This window comes from Chroicocephalus ridibundus, chromosome 9 (assembly GCF_963924245.1).
Source record: "Chroicocephalus ridibundus chromosome 9, bChrRid1.1, whole genome shotgun sequence".
Lineage (NCBI taxonomy): Eukaryota > Metazoa > Chordata > Aves > Charadriiformes > Laridae > Chroicocephalus > Chroicocephalus ridibundus.
Genome location: NC_086292.1, coordinates 6,527,870 through 6,543,903, shown reverse-complemented (window position 1 = coordinate 6,543,903; position 16,034 = coordinate 6,527,870). Strand labels below are relative to the sequence as shown.

Here is a 16,034-nt window from a genome sequence, read left to right as displayed (position 1 = left end):
AAGCCTTGGCACAATCCTACTAAGGTCACTCTGTTTCCAAAAGCATCTGTGCTTGCATAGGCATCCTTTGATAAATAACAGTGTGCACTGCACTCAGATGGGCGAGAAAAAAAAAAAAGCTCTTCTAAACTAGTACTCAGGGTACCAGTCATCTAAATCAACCGTTTTTCCACCCTGAGTGAGTACAAAGCAGAGCTGCCTTGGCGGCAAGGTTTTGCTTTTCTGCCTCTTTATTCTATTCCAAATGCGCTGTGCGTCTGGCAAGTCGTCAACTGGATTAGGGGACAAGAGAGACCCAAGTGGAATGTGTTTAAAAAGAAGTTCTTTTGTTACGGTGGCTTCAGACAACGGTGACCTGCACTTAACGGAGCAGGAGGTCTCTTCCTGCAACAGCATCAGGCTGGGATGAGGTTGAATTAATAAAGCAGTAACCCATGATGTAAACCTGTGGGATTTGGCAAAGAGTAGACAGGGTCCAGGGATGCGCTCAGGCTGGTGGCTGCGATAGAATAAGCAGGAAGACTAAGAGATGCTACCAGGATGAGCAGGGGGTTCGGGGCACACAAGATGTTCAGTGATCTGTGAGGAGACAGGGGGAATCAGCTGTTTGTGGATACTCCCCGACCGCTATTTTTGCTAATAGCCAGGTCAGACATAAGCAATGTAGCACAGGCAGCAATTCCATCCCTGATGATGCTTGACTCTGTTCTTCCAACATTAAGGATGGAGAAACAGCTCTGGCTTGCTGCTTTATGCTGTCTTGATGAGATCCAATTTCTTCCACAGCTTCCAAGATTATTCTGAAATTCAACATTATTGAACTTCCTTCCAGTGTTTCCAGCTAAGTCCCTCATCCTGACCCTAGGAGACAAAAACGCAGAAGGGGATCTGTCCTCAACCTCAACTGGGGAGCTGAGCTCCTAATTAAATTCTCATTTCCCCTTGCCCACCTAACAAACTCTTCTCCCGCCCCCACATCTTCGTGCTAAGGAGCTGGCCCAAGGCAGAGCTCCGTGGTGGGAGCAGTACAAGGCTGCAGGACTAGCTCCAAGGGGCTGGATGGACTCTTTGCACCCAAGCTGCCAAAGGAGAGATTTCTGCTGCCTTTGCCTAATCTGCGGAGGGAGCAGGCAGAGCTACTAGAGACAGGGTAGAGCCTGAATCATCTCTCACATTTCCAGAGAAACCTCTCTCAGGGAGGGAAGAGGAAGCACAAATCGCAGATTTCTTCGCTTCTGGCCTGTGAGATGGGAGAAGAAAATTGCTCAGTGGTCTCAGTACAGAAAAAACTCCTGGGTCTTAACCCATCAGGCCACCTTCTCTGCTGAAGATCAAATGGCATCCATGGAGAGAACAAGGACATGACTGCAAACAGCAGGCTTCAAGTGAGACAGGAGCAGGAGAAACCTTTCTACCAGCTGGAGAACCCAATAACCCCGGGCTGGGCCCTGGGGAATGTAACACAGACGGGGCTGTGTCCTGGATCAAGAGGCAGGTTGGAGATGGGAGCCATGAAGAAGTCCCCAAGGTGAGCTCCAGCAGAGCCCCGCCGTGGGGAGCAGCAGGGCAGACCTGGAGGCACCGGCACAGCAGGGTGGCATGGGGGGGGTCTGACAGCGTTCCTGGGGTTGGATGAGAGAGCTGGGGGGGATGCTTGACACGCATCTGTTAACCTGCGCTGCTTCCCTACGTAAGGTGAGCTTAGAAGCGCTGCTCTAACTGCTGCCTTGCCCAGGAACAAGGTCGGGTCCACAAGCGGGCCAGCAGTAACCTGCTGCAGCGCGAGGGCTGACGTCCCCCAGGAGCAGCTACCGTGCAGGGAGCGGCTGAGCGATGGAACTTACCCCCGTGACAAGCAGGAACTAAGCGCTGCCAAAGCAGATACGCCCAGCCTATCTCAATTTAAAACTGCAAATTTTGAGTTGTTTGAAGTATGACAATTCTCTCCCCCTCGCTTTAAGCACTGAACAGGTATTCACACTGCTGAGGATAGCAGGGGTCTGCTTCCCCAAGAGAGCACTCCAAGGGCAGTGTCCCTCTGTGCCTTGGGACCTTTGCATGCATCCGAACTGCCTCATCTCTAAAACACACCTCATTGCGGTGACTATTATGGAGAGGAATAAAAAACCCAAGGCAAAACACACGCACATGCTCCCCACCACCACTACCACCTTCGCAGGAGGAGATCCCTCGTTCTCTCTGCACAGGATTTAGTCTCCATCATCAAATTCCTCTGCAGTTTTTTTGGTTGCTCAGTTTACATCGCCTGGGCTCCTCGCCAGCCCGGCACTGCATCCTGCTTGCTGTCCACCCGGCTTCGCGCCTGCTTCATCCCAGCATCCCAGCCCGCCCGCTCCCCCTGCAAGCTCAGGGATGCAGCCTGGGCTCCTCAAAGCACCTGGTTTGCTGGTATCCACTTTCGTCCCTAATTAGAACGAAACCAAATGGCTTCAACATTTCCCTGACGGCTGTTTTAAAGCTGGTTTCAAATATGATTTCGAATTACCATATGAGAATTTCAGCATTGTTACAGTTGTTTCTATTTTTAGGTCTCTGAAAACAGATAGGAAAATACTGGTGACATCAGCATTTGACAAGTGTCAACTTGTTTCACTACCAAATGGATGCTACATGGTCTGGAAGAGGAAATAAAAATCTCAGACTGTAATGTATAGCTCGTATGTGTGATAATGTAAAGCTTATTAGGCAGGAGTGGACTAGACAGTCTCTGGAGATCCAGACAAAGCCCTTGATGATTCTCTACGTTACTCTCAAATATCAACAGTGGTAGTAAAGCAGCTTGAAATAGTGAGGGAAATATTGACATAAGTGAAAAATTCTCTACGTAAAATTAGGAGTGAAACATCAACATTCTCTGAAATGCTTTTTCTTAAATGAAAAATTTCTCCCTAATTTTTTGTTTAAAATTTGATGAAAACCAATGCAATTTCTGACAAAAAGCCATTAGGAGGGAGAATATATTGAATTCAGCCAGTGCTATTCAGCTCTTCCTCACAGATTGCTTTGTCTTTGTGGGTAGCTCCTTTAAGCCTCCCTTCATGTTGCAGACTTTCCACACCATTTTAAGCACTTTCCCTGCTGCGTGCCACAGGTGACCAGCTCTCCTGCGCTTCACAGGCACTTTTAATTCCTGCAAGGTGTCTGGGGGGGGGGTGGGCCCCGGCGAGTTCGGGCACCATCACGCTAAGTTACACCGCCTAAAAACCCTGGCAGCTCTGCCAGTTTGCGTCCTCCCACCGCAGTGTTTGCGGAGATAAGAGTGCCCTCTGGGCTGGATCCGGGCTCCAGGCTCCCACATTTGGCCTCCTGGGATTTTTTACCGTCTGCGAAGGCGTTGGGGAAGGAGGGTAGGCAGCACCAGTCCCCACTCCAGCCCCGCAGCAGCCCGGCATCACCCCCCCGGCACAGCCCGCTGCTGTTTATGCATTCCTTTTGTTGGAGACCTGGCAACCAGCTTTTAATCCGAGCCCAGTGTGAATTAATTTTGGAGTAAGCTTTTGTATCGAACGCTTTCCTAAGATGTAGCTATATTACATCTGCTGCCCTCCCTTCATCCACTAATTTGCTAATTCTACCAAAAACAAGCACATGCTTTTCTGACACACAACTTTCACAATGGAGCGGAGCGGAGGAATAAAGGGCTCCATTTACTCGTGCAAACAAGTTATCTGAAGCCTGATCTGGTTCTCACTGAAGTCAGAAATGAAATACCCATCGACAGCCGTGTGAGCTAACTTGGACCACTGGGGTCTGATCCAGCACTTGGGTCTGATCCTGTCGGTCCCTTGAACACTGCTGAAGGCAGGGGCCTGCCGGGGTGTCATCCTCCCCGGTCTCTGACATCAGAGACTGCTGGAAAGAAAAATGACTGTTGTGCCACAAATAGCATGATTGAGTCACTTTGCTACAGGATCAGCTCAAAGGAGGGGGAAGTGACTGGCGAGAAGGTAGCAGGAGAAGAGCTGTGGTATCTCGCTCGGGGAAAAACAAACAAGCAAACAAAGGAAAAGAAACAGAAATTGCCTCTTTTGCCCTTCTTCCTTTAGGGCAACTCCATTTTATGAATCCTTCTGAAAAAAATGCAGGAAAAGACAAGAACAGGCTTGAAAACACAGGGGGACCTGCACTTTTCTTCCTGTTTGCAGGACAAGCGTGGGTGCACTTTTACGGAGATAAAGGGAGCACAGGTGAATATTCAATGGCTGTTTTCTTACCTGCTTACACCTGCCGTGCACATGGCTATGTATTTTTGAATAGGATCACAGTTATTTGCACCTGCAAAACTGCACCTAGCACTTCTGTTGTCGGCAAAATCGCAGGTGCGGGAGTCAGTACAGAAAGCAGCCTTAAAGAAAATATTGCCCGTACCACTATGAGTAAAGCTAGAGCGACTTTGAGACTCAGGGCACCTGGCTTGTCCCCCCCCAAACCCCAGCGCTTTCAGGATAGGAAAAGCCAGCCGTCCTGACCCGAGGTACCGTTTGGGAAAAAGGACCTGCAGTTGCTGCGTGCTTTGTTTTTTGCAACTGCCGTTTTCTCCAGGGGCAAGAGAGCAGCTTCCAGGAAAACCAGCCAAAAGTTAAAACAACCCAGGCAGCTCTTACTATGGCCCTGGAAATAACAGGGGCAAATGGCTGCCATTTCCTTTCTTTTGGCCCGCATGCAATTTTCCTGGTCTCACCCCTTTACACAGGTCATGCGAGGGAGCCGAGCTCCCATCCCTGCCGGAGGGGAAGGGAAGGGACAGGGCAGGAGGTGCTCGTGTGGTGTTCCAGCCCGAGCGCAAACCCTCCAAGGACTTCCACTGCCCGTCACCTGCGCTGCAGGGTTCACACTGCTCATTATTTGAGTTGACTAAATGGCAGCTGATAAAAATACCGCTTCTTTTGCTGTGCAGGTGTGCGCAAAGATTTCCCACCAGCCTGGGGGAGGCTCAGGTGAGGTGGCCCAGCAGCAAAGAGCAGCCTGAGCTTAACAGCACCCTTTGCCCCCTCCCACCCGACAGGCTGAATTTATGCTCCTACCTATCCCAATTCAAACCATCTTCTTGCCCAGCCTTCGCTCTTGTTTTAACACACTGAGGAAACTTGGGGTAGTCAGCCGTGGGAAAGCTGCAATCTTTCTGGCGGGCCAGTAAAGCTGGCTCAGGGCTCCCTGGCGATATCAGCCAAACAACACCACCGGCCCGAGGCAGAGAGATGGATGTACCTGTCCTGGGAAGGGAGAGGCAAAGCTGGGACAGAGTCACACAGTTGGGTTTGTTGCACATTTTGCTGTCTCTGGGCCTGGAGCAAGAGACATCCGCTAATTGGAAGGGAAAAGTAGCACATACATCACCCCACGTACCACAGCCTGTCCCGCAGCACCAGCAGCGACTGCTGCTCTCGTGGCTTCCCAGGGCTCTGCCATCAGGAAAGCACAGCCACCTTGCTGCCCTGGCAGGACGATGCCCTGGGCAGCCTCCTACTCTGCTATGCCTACAGCCAGCCCTACCCTGCCCAATACAGCCCTGCTACTTAAAGAGAAGATAAAAAAAAAAAAAAAATCATAAAAAGTCAGACCTTGCTACAAAACACGAAGCAGCAGAGGAGCTGAGAGCTGATACTGTAAATGGGAAGGGTGGGTGTACCCTCTTTGAAGGAGAAAGGTCTTTCCTCCCCCTTTGCTGCACTGGGACGTAAGCCCAGAGCTGCTATCGCAATCATTTGTGAATGTGGAGGCAGGTCTAAAAAGCCAGCTGTGAATTTTCGTAGTCGAAAAGGGAAAAAAAAAACCCAAAACCTAGGAGAAAAGCTCAAAGCAGACAAATACAGGGTTGGGAAAAATCATTGCCTAGATTTCAGCTACAGCATCCAAAACCTGCACTCTTACCTATAGCTGCAAACTCCTCTCTTAGCCCTCTGCCTCCTCCATTTAACTTTCTTACCTACCCTGGCATCTCCGCATATCCAGATAATACAGTAAGGCCAACCTTTACCGCCTCCACTGCAGACAAGCACAGCACTTTCAAAGGCTGTGGACTTGCCTATGTTAATTTGTTCCAGACACCACAAAAAGCCTCCTCACTGAGGACCATTCCCCTACTAGATATCAACTTTCAAGCCTCAATCTTCAGAATTGCTCCGGTAAAGAGACATTTTTTTTTAACTGTGCAGAAACATGTCTCCTATCTCATACTCAAAAATGACTGAAGTGATTTGACTCAAATGCTACAGAAATTCAGCCTTAGATACAAGAGTAACGAAGTCTCATCTCCATAGGCCAAACTTGCAGAAAATTATAAGCAACTGAAAATGAGTGTTTCAAATAGAAGCGTTATGCAACGTGAATGACAGTGACCTGAAAAGCTCAGAGCAGACTATTCCCTTCTCCAGCATTTGTCTGTAACAGCACGGGAAACTTTGGAGGCCTGAAGGAAACAACCATTTCCAGCTTGGGAAAAGAACAGATACTTCAAACTGTACAACACTGGAGTGTCTTTTGGGCTTTTAGGTCCTTGCCTTGCCAGAATGTCTTTGGAAATGGAGGAAGTTTACATGATGAGATGTCATTCTCAATCACAGCCAACAAAGATTCCCCTTAGACTTACCTCAGGCCATACAGGACAGTCCCATCAGGGTGGAGCCGAATCATGCGATTCTTCACCGTCACCCCATGCAGAAAAGACTTCTTGTCATTCAGAAAATAGGTGTCAGGCAGCCACAACTGGTCAGCCACCCGGTTGTCCAGGGTCAAGTTGAGAGGAAGGTCGTTATATGCCAGGCGTTTGTCCCTCCAGCTCTGCTGGAAGTACATGGTGATGGTGTAGTCCTGGGAGAGAAACATGAAAACATCAGCCTGGTTCCAGGATAGGCATGTAACAGTCCCTTCACTACTACCACTGCTGAGACCTTGGGTGGGTCTCCAAATTCCTTGGCACCCAAATGTTTGTGTCCACATATCCACCAGCTGGGTGGACTGTGCTTTGTTCTGGGAAAAGGGAAACAACCTGAGCTTTGTAGGGGACAAAATGACATTACATGACACCGATCAACCCAAATTTCATCCCACTCGCGTTGTCCCAGCCTGCTTAGAGTTTGGCCAAAAACCGAGTATTAGTTAGGACTACAATAGCACTAAAGGATGTCAACCAACAGTGGGCTACACTGTGCCAAAGACTTGAAGGACTGATCTCCCATTTAAGTCATGGAAAGGTGTCTGGACACAATGCAGTCACGTTCAGCCACCGCTTGTTACCATACAGTTGGTAAAAGCCAATCGTATTTTGAGCAAAAACTCAGGAGATTCCCAAGGGCACGTGGAGAATCTCACCTCGAGGCCGAGGTTTCAAAGTCAAGCCAGGCCAGCCGTGACAAGCTATTAGCACTTGCCTCGTTACATGAGCTAAGTTGGGAGTTCATTGCGATTCTCAGGAAGGGACATATGTGAAGGAAATCTGTCACCAGCGGAGCATGATCCACCGGTAAAGGGCAGTTCCTTAACCATCCCCAGCTAGCACAATGCCATACGCATCTCCTGCTCAACAGTAAAATGTTGACACTTAAAACTGCTGCTAAGACAACAATTTTATAAAGAGCCGGGAGAGCTGTTTGGTGGCCCACAGCTGTAGCCCTGCAGAAACCATACGAGCTGCTGGACAGTAGCAGCACATCCAGAGGAGATCCAGAGGCCCCAGATCAGCTTGTTCAGAGACACAGTATTGTGGCGCCATACTAGAAGAACAATTATTTCTTCTCACGTCAAATGAGCAGTACAGGAAGGGGTCTTGTACACGCCAATGACAGAAAATATTCCCACGACAGGTCTTAAATAGGCTAGGAGCCAAGATTTTTGGGGGCAAACCAGCTAGCATTAAAATAGCAGGTTGTTGATTAGGAAGCAGGCACAAGTCTTCCTGAGAGCAGCCTTACAGAATTCAGTGATTTTTCACCAGTCCTTAAATTAAAAGCATTTTTGCAAATGCATGCGAGTGACCTAGAACAGGTGGGGCCAGAGACAGTTGTCGCTTCCCAAGCAGGTGCCTACGGTGCCACAGGAATCCTCCCGACCACAGATTTGCATGATGGGCGTTTCTGCTCTCCAAATTCCAGCTGTCTTCAAGGGGCTGGTGAGGACCTTGCTCGTGCAGCAACATCTGGGCTGCGCACAGAGGCCTCCTGCCTGCCTGTCTTCTCCCACTGACTTCTCCTGAAGCCAGGTTTGATTAGCACCTCTGAAAACAAGCTCAAATAGTCCCACATTATGGGTATGTCAGCTTTCGGGGATCTAACTGTGATTCAGAAATCTAGACCCATATGCATACCCGAAAGGTCACAGAGTAAATCTGTGGTGTAGACTGGATACAAAAGATATATCTGTCACTTTCTGTGTTATATTGAAAAGAACAAAAACACAGTGACAGCTTTCTGGCCAAGAAACTGTTTTGCTTTGCTTTTTAAAGGACTGCTAAACTCCTGCCTCAGAAGCCTCACTGTCCATCTCTCAGAGGCATAGACATTTTCATTTTGGTCAAGACCTTGCAGAGGAAAATGTTCTCCCCAGTACCCCTCCCAGGGTGTCTGGACCTGCATTGCAGTGAAAGCACAGAGGAGCAGAGCACCGGAGTTCCCGGAGCCTCTTACCCTCCTTGGTAACAGACTCTTCCCCTGCCTGTGGGAAACTCAGCTACAGAGGCATCATTTCCATCCTCCCCCTTTGAGAACTCTACCTGCACATCCCGACAAGCTGCTTCACTGACCTGCATTTTCCTAATCCTTGACAGAGCCCTGCAACACCTCACCCCTAACCAGGCCGCCCCGCTGCCATTGCAGGCTCCTGCCAGCCTCCGAGCAGCAGCAGACAAGAGGTGGCACTCACCTCCGTAAGTCAAAAAGGGCAAGCTGCTTACAAAGTGAACAGTCGTTAGCACCTAAGAGATACACCTTCTAAACACATCTTCTGTATTTCCGGGATTGATGGGAACAAACTCAGAAGGGTGCAGAAATAGAAACCTACACCCTAGCCATCAGGCTGATGATGTTCTTGAGGTGCACAGACTTTCCTGGGGAAGAACAGCCAGCCCAGCCCTGGGCTGAGCTCTGCTCTCCAATCTTCCTGGGCTTCTTGGCACAAGAGATTTCTTTGGGCAGCGTCATGGAGGTCTGGAGCACTTGATAATCGTGGTTCATCTAGTGCCTGCTCCACTTCTCATTCTCCTGCTCTTCCTACCCCATCTCATTGTTGAACAGTGGACAGGATTTCTGGGCAGAAGGAAAAGAGCAGGACAAGTGTCCACACCGCGAAGGTCAGTCCTCCCTGGGACAGGGGGCCGGAGCAGGCACTGATATGTCCCACTACAGCAAGTGAGAGGGACCAGTACTCAGGAGAGAAAGCAGTGAGCTTGTCTTCCCCTTTATACCCCATGGTCTGGTCAGGCAATTGTGAAGCACCCGCGTGACACCCTGGCATCACCACCTGGCCAGGCTCCAGAGCTGATGCGTTCTTAATCATAGCCTTCCTTTCAGAGGCAGATAAAATAATGACCAAGGGTGACATCGTTCTGCAGAAGCAGAATGGCCAGATGGAGCCAATGCATGCAGTGGTTCAGAAGTTCAGGAATCAGAAGTAATGAGCCTGATTTTCCTCCAAGCCTTGAGTGGCAATCCCTTTGTTGTAGGGTTTTATCTGTCATTGGTTTCACAAGCCTACTGGTGCCACAGACACCACAAGCTGTGTTTCCCAGCATCACCAGCAGGTAGAAAGTTGGCCCATTTACCAGGCTCAATGAAGAGCTTCAAAACCAAACACACCTGGAGACCGTACACCCCTCCAGCTCTTCCCTCCAGCTCACCACTGAAGCACTTTGTGGGACAAGACAGCTGAATTTCCCTGACGCCTGTGCCCGGGATAAACCAGGGGGCACATGTACCCAGTAAACAGCTTTCTCCATCGCTGCTGATGGAGGGGAAAGCGGGTGGTGCAGGCAACTATGACTTTCTACTTGCCTCTAAACTATCAGCCTCGACCCTCTCCACGCTGCAGCTCCAGTAGCAACAAAAATGCTTCCAAATTTCTTGTTCCAGATTCCTCTGGGTCTTTCTGGAAGACCATAAAATGCTCAGGCAGGGCCAGAATCTGGCCAAGGTCAGTCACTGCCATGGGCAAGGATGGGAGAGCTTTGGAGGGAGCTCCCAGCTCACCCTGCCAGGTACGCCTACTGCACCGGGGAGAAAAGGCAGGACCCATGCTGGAGGGAGCACGCTTGTGCCAGGCCACCCTGTGCAACCTCCTGCTTCCTCTGGTGGCTACTGGGAGAGTAGAGGCAAGCATGGAGGAGGGGAGATACATCATCAGAAGCCCCGTGCATGTTGTGCTGCAAAGACCTTTGGAAATCGTTCAGTGTGAACCTAGATTTTAGTTTTGAAAAAACCCAGGCTGGGACAAGGGAAAGGGGGCTTCTGAAGGGTGGACGTGACCAGCAGTCACGCGCTTCCACCTGGTCTCTGTTTTCTACCCCCAGGGAAAGCAAGTTTTCCAAAGATACCTGCAAACCTTCTCTAGCTAGGCTTTGCTACTCTAACTTAACTGGCCATGTCAGCCTGTACCTACCCCGACCCATTGTGGGAAGCTAAAATGCCGTCACCAGCAGTGCTGGCAAGGGGACAGCCTGTTTCAGACCCAGATCAGCCCTGCTGAGCCTCACTGACCGACAAATCACACGCCCCTTATGCCAAAAGAGCTTGTGTGTTTCAAAACAAGCTGTTCCTCTCTCCTCCATCTCTGTTAGCCCAGTGGTAGCCACATCCCTTGGTCTGTCCCAGAAGTCCGGTACCCAGTAGCTCACAGTCTGCGCATCTCCAACGCTGCTTCCAGCCTTTTTATTTACCGCAGCACTCATGCGCTGCCCTCCCTGCCTTGCAAGGCAGCCCTCGTGGCCCAGCTGCGTGCGGGGCCGCGCTCAGCACAACAGCTGCCCTTCAGCCCCTCACGAAGCCGAGGTGGCACCTGAGCCTGCTGGAAAGCTGTTCAGCATAACCCTCCCCATGGGACCTCCCCTCCACATGCCTCCATTCGGTCTGCTCCAACGAGCAGCTTCTTGGGAGCTATCAGCCCCCCTCGCCTCCCCCGCTCCCTCCCGGGTTTGGCAAAGGCTTTCCTCTCTTTTTCTCTCCTCCTCCTTGCTGCGTGTGACACACACAAAACAAAGGTGAGAGCAACATGTGGAGCTGGCAGGCACCGGTGTTGCAGAGGTGCCTCCTTGCAAGGAGGGAGGACAGCTTATGTAGAGGGCCACAAAAGGCCCAGAGAAGGAAGAGGAGCTTACCTGGGGGCCTCACATGCTGAAATGACAGTGCGTCCTACCAGCTGCTGAGGACAGAGGGCTGGAGCACCTCTGCTGTGAGGACAGGCTGAGAGAGTTGGGGTTGTTCAGCCTGGAGAAGAGAAGGCTCCGGGGAGACCTTAGAGCCCCTTCCAGTACCTAAAGGGGGCTACAGGAGAGATGGGGAGGGACTCTTTATCAGGGAGTGTAATGATAGGATGAGGAGTAACGGTTTTAAACTGAAAGAGGGGAGATTTAGATTAGATCTCAGGAAGAAATTCTTTACTGTGAGGGTGGTGAGGCACTGGAACAGGTTGCCCAGGGAGGTTGTGGCTGCCCCATCCCTGGAGGTGTTCAAGGCCAGGCTGGATGAGGCTTTGAGCAGCCTGGTCTGGTGGGAGGTGTCCCTGCCCAGGGCAGGGGGTTGGAACCGGATGATCTTTAAGGTCCCTTCCAACCCAAACCATTCTATGACAGGGCCGCTAGCATCCATCTCCAGGTAAGAGAAGGAGACTGATAATTACAGCCTTTCCTGAAACTCAGCAGACACCCCAAACCAAAGAGGATGTAAGAGGACTGAACAATGAAAGGCTGAAAGGTTGACATGAGAGAGACATGGACGGAGGAAGGTATTTCCTGCAGAACCCCAGAGGCAAACAAATTCAGTGAAGCATGCACAGGGATTCCCCAGTTTCTCAGAGGACAGGGTAGGTAAGTCTTAGGGAACAGCAGCTGGGGCACAGCAAGAAGGGAAATAAGCTGGCATCATTAGTACAAATTCAAGAATGAATTTCTGCTGGCTCATATTCCAGACACCTTTATTAGCATCTACCACATGAGCCCCTTCATCTTACAGAGCCCCTTTGGGAGTGCAATGCTCCCCTATGCTTAGAAAGCAAACCTGGACTCACCCTGGACCCTTCCCTACTTGTGCTGGCTCTGCGCAGTCTGGGGGCAGAAATGAGCCCACTGTCACGGAAGACCAACGCTGCCTCTTGGAGCAGAAGTGTCCCTGGAGGAGGATGCCAGATCTGACCCTGAGGGGAACAAACCCTCTCGTGCAGAGGAAGGCAAAGTTTAAGGAGGCTGAGTCAGTGAGAGGACATGTGGGTCCAGAAATGGGGAGTAATACAGGAGAGTGGGTCGCTCCTGGCACTGTGAGCACAGGTCGGTTGCCACTGAAGCACTGACAAACCAGAGGGCAGGAGAAAGCTGGAGCCCCTGGGGGTAGCACATACTACCTGAAGCCATCACAACCCAGGTGAGGACCTGGGCATGTGACCAGTCACTTTTGGGCCAGCCACGCGCATTGAACAGTGTGCAGGGAGGCGCCCAGACCACCAAGGGACACAACACTTCAGGGTGGGAATCTGAACTTCCTTCTCTACAGAGGAAAGAACAGCGAGGAGTGGAGAAGGACCAGTTAACAACTGGGGACCAGTTGTCACCTCAGTAACAAGGGCAGCACTCTGCAGAGAGCAGCTTCAGCCTGTAACTGGAAAGCCACCTAAGGCACTCCTCCTTTGCACGCAACAACACACCGTTAGAGTCCACAGACTCAAGGATGCTCCTTTAGAGGACAGCATCGTGTGTCCCTTTCTGCTCACTGCACCGAGAGAAGGGCTCCAAAATTAAAAGGAGGCCTTCTCCTGCGCGGTCTCATGTCAGCATGCAGAACACCACACAGCATACGTCCCAAGCGGTATTCTTACAAGTGCGCTCGTGCTGATTTTGGAAACACAGTTGTACTGTGTCAGACCAAAAGTCTTTCTACATTAGTATCCTGTCTTCAGTAATAGTAAAGAGAACAGCAGTGAGGAATAGAAGCAAAACAGGGTCTCTGTTGTGATACTTAATTCTCCAGCTATTTGAGGCTTAAAGATCTCCTGAGCCAGAGCTGGTACCGTCTTAATTGAAGATACTCAATTTCTCTTCTGAGAGTTTGTGTTATCTCCTAGAATATTCAGCCTTTGGCGTCTGCAACCTCACGGTAGTGAGTTTAGCTCTTCACTGCATTTACTTCACTTTAAAACAAGTACAAATCAGCGTTAATCTTTTCTGATTCCCGGTAGTGCTTGCATTAGGTCAGTAAATAATCACAACCCTATGCTTACAGGGTCTTACCCCTTTTAGATACTTACGGGTTACTGAGCAGAACACAAATAACTACTGATAGAGGCAGGAAGCAGCAAGGCGGGGGGAAACTGTTGCATGGGTTAAACACAGAATAGGGCTGTGTGATGACAGTATCTGACGTTCTGCAATGGGCTGTTGCACAAGAACAGACGGAAGGCAAGGTAATGGAAATAACTTTCCACAGACCCTGTGGAATTTGCTGTTACAAAAGCATGAAGCCAGGAGCATAACAGTATTTTGGAAAGTCTAGGCATCAACGTGGAAAATACAGTCCAAGTCATAAAAAGAAGGGACTAACAGGAAAGAATAGCCCAAGGATGCAGAGCCTCCCGCTGCCAGGCAGAAGCTCCCTCTTCCTACAGAAAGTCACCAGAAGCATCCCTCCTGGGCAGGCTGCTTCATAAACCCTCAGCACAGCTCCTGGGAGGCACGGATCGTTGGCAGGTTGGGTCAGATAATTTTCCTTTGTGCTGTGACCTAGAGCGCCCCCAGTATTAAACTTGTCCAGAGGCAGAACTGTGCATGCTCATTGGGAGCTACACTAGACTCAGAAGCCAGGATTAGAAATGGAAGGAATAACGTATGTGAAAGGGTCAGATCTTTGCTCAGAATACAGTATTTCTGGCAACATGGATGTCTCCTCTGCCTAGTCCACTTTTGTGGGTAACAAACGACTCAGATACCTCTTGGAGGGGCTTTGAAGACAAAGGTGACTATTCCAGGCTGTTAGTGGAAGTTGTGTTTCACCGGGCACTTGTAAGGTACTGGAAGCAGTAACTTCTCTGCGGGGGAGAGTGCACGCTGCTCTTTGGCTGCTGCATGACTTTGGGCATGAGGGATAAAGGAGGATTTGCAACTTGCCTCTAGCACTAGCTGTGCCACTTGACTTTCTTCCCCCCTCATTTCCCCTCCACCCTGACTTTGATAAAGCACCTCCTTTTGGCGAAGTGACCAAATAAAGGTCCTTCCCCACATAAGCAAATGACATATGGTCTCCTTGTCCAAGATCACAAAAGAACATTAGGAAAGCCAAGATGCTCCAGAAAGAGGGAGAAAAATGGAACATCTGACTTAGTAAAAACCAAGCTGCCACTGCCAGAGACTAATGAACAGTTTGTTGGCTTCAACTTCTTTGATGATTAAACACCATCTCCTGTTCCCGTCATTCTTGGGAAAGAAATTAAAGGACAAAGTAGTCCTCAAGTGTGTTTCATTTTAAGGAGGGGGTAGGGGAAATAAGAGGAATTATTTTTAAGGGGAGGAGACAGGATGTGCCTGCAATCAGTTGCAAAGAACTGGAGCAGCATAAAATGTGCAGGAGAAGGACAGAGCAAGACAGCCACCGTTCTTCCTTAGCAAGCTCGTTTAACAAAACTGCTTTGTCCTCATAAGGGATTGTCCATTTCCACACAGATAAATCAATGGGTCCCAGACCTTAACGAGCACCGGTTAATACCTGATAGCAGTTTTCCAGCTCTAAGACAACACAGAGTCGATTCAGACTCTCACTTTTGCTTATGGCAAGAGGCAGCAGCTCTTGTACTTACTGTACTTTCATGGAGAGTATTCTGCCAAAACACGGCTTTTAATTTCTCTTTTGGTGCAAGCCAGCGCCCAGTTTACAAGTCTGAAGTTTTGCATGACAACTGTCATACGTAAAGTGACAACTATTTTAGATACTGCCCTTATTCCCACATTTCATCTTAGCAGGTGAGAATGCCACGACCTTTTTCCACCTCCCGTATTTTTTGAAGAACCACATGTCAGCACTGACTTGGGGCTCAGGAAGGGCACCTTCCACCTGCAATCTCTCTGCCAGTAATGCAAGGGGTAGGAACGTGTTGGCTTCTAGGATGTGCTCTATGCCCTTCTGTGCTGCAGGTCCTTGTGCTCTTGAACTCATTTTCTTAGGACCTGAGAAATACTTTGCATGGAGATGTTCCCCTCGCTAATCTGATCTACTTTTGTAGTAATTTGCATGCGTTTAATTGCTGAATGCATGTCCAGAAACTGGGACAGATATCAGCTACATCCTCAACAACTAGGGGCGTGCAAGTGAAGCGTCACTTTGTTGCCCTATTTCTCTCCTGCCATGCCCTATCCCTGTAGCACCTGCATTGGTGCTGGTCCTGCAGGTATAAGGTAGAGGACATACCTAGCTGAGTCCTAAGCCAAAAGGGCATCGATCTGCCCATGACAAGGCTTTCAGGCTTCAGAGCCTGTATATCGATGCCCTTTGTGAGCAGGAGGCAGCACCATATGTCATCTGCTTAACAGCCCCAGTCATGCTGGAAGCAGAGGTCAAGAGGAGAAAACCAGAACCGACGGGCACAGGGAGGAGTATCACCTGCTCTAAGAGCACATGCGAAACAGCAACCTTATTCTGTGTTACAGGCAGCACTCCCAAAATCACCACCTGCAGCATGACATCTTCCTCAGGCAAGCTCTTAGAAAACAATGCCAGGCAGTTTCTATTCTTAAGCCATAAAATCTGTGAGCTACTGCATACCATTTCTGCCAGTCTGGTCTCCTCACTCGGTTCCCTGTGAACTAATAGCTGGGCACAACCCAGAGCCCA

At 49.8% G+C, this 16,034-nt stretch overlaps 1 protein-coding gene across 2 annotated transcripts in view; it reads right to left on the bottom strand.

The window, feature by feature from the left end:
• LOC134521085 (gamma-aminobutyric acid receptor subunit beta-4) overlaps positions 1 to 16,034 on the bottom strand; it is a 75,463-nt gene that overhangs the window by 16,940 nt on the left and 42,489 nt on the right. For both annotated transcript variants that reach the window (XM_063347181.1, XM_063347182.1), the window contains exon 4: positions 6,611 to 6,831. In XM_063347181.1, coding sequence (XP_063203251.1) covers positions 6,611 to 6,831 — 221 coding nt within the window. The remainder of the gene's footprint in view (positions 1 to 6,610; positions 6,832 to 16,034) is intronic.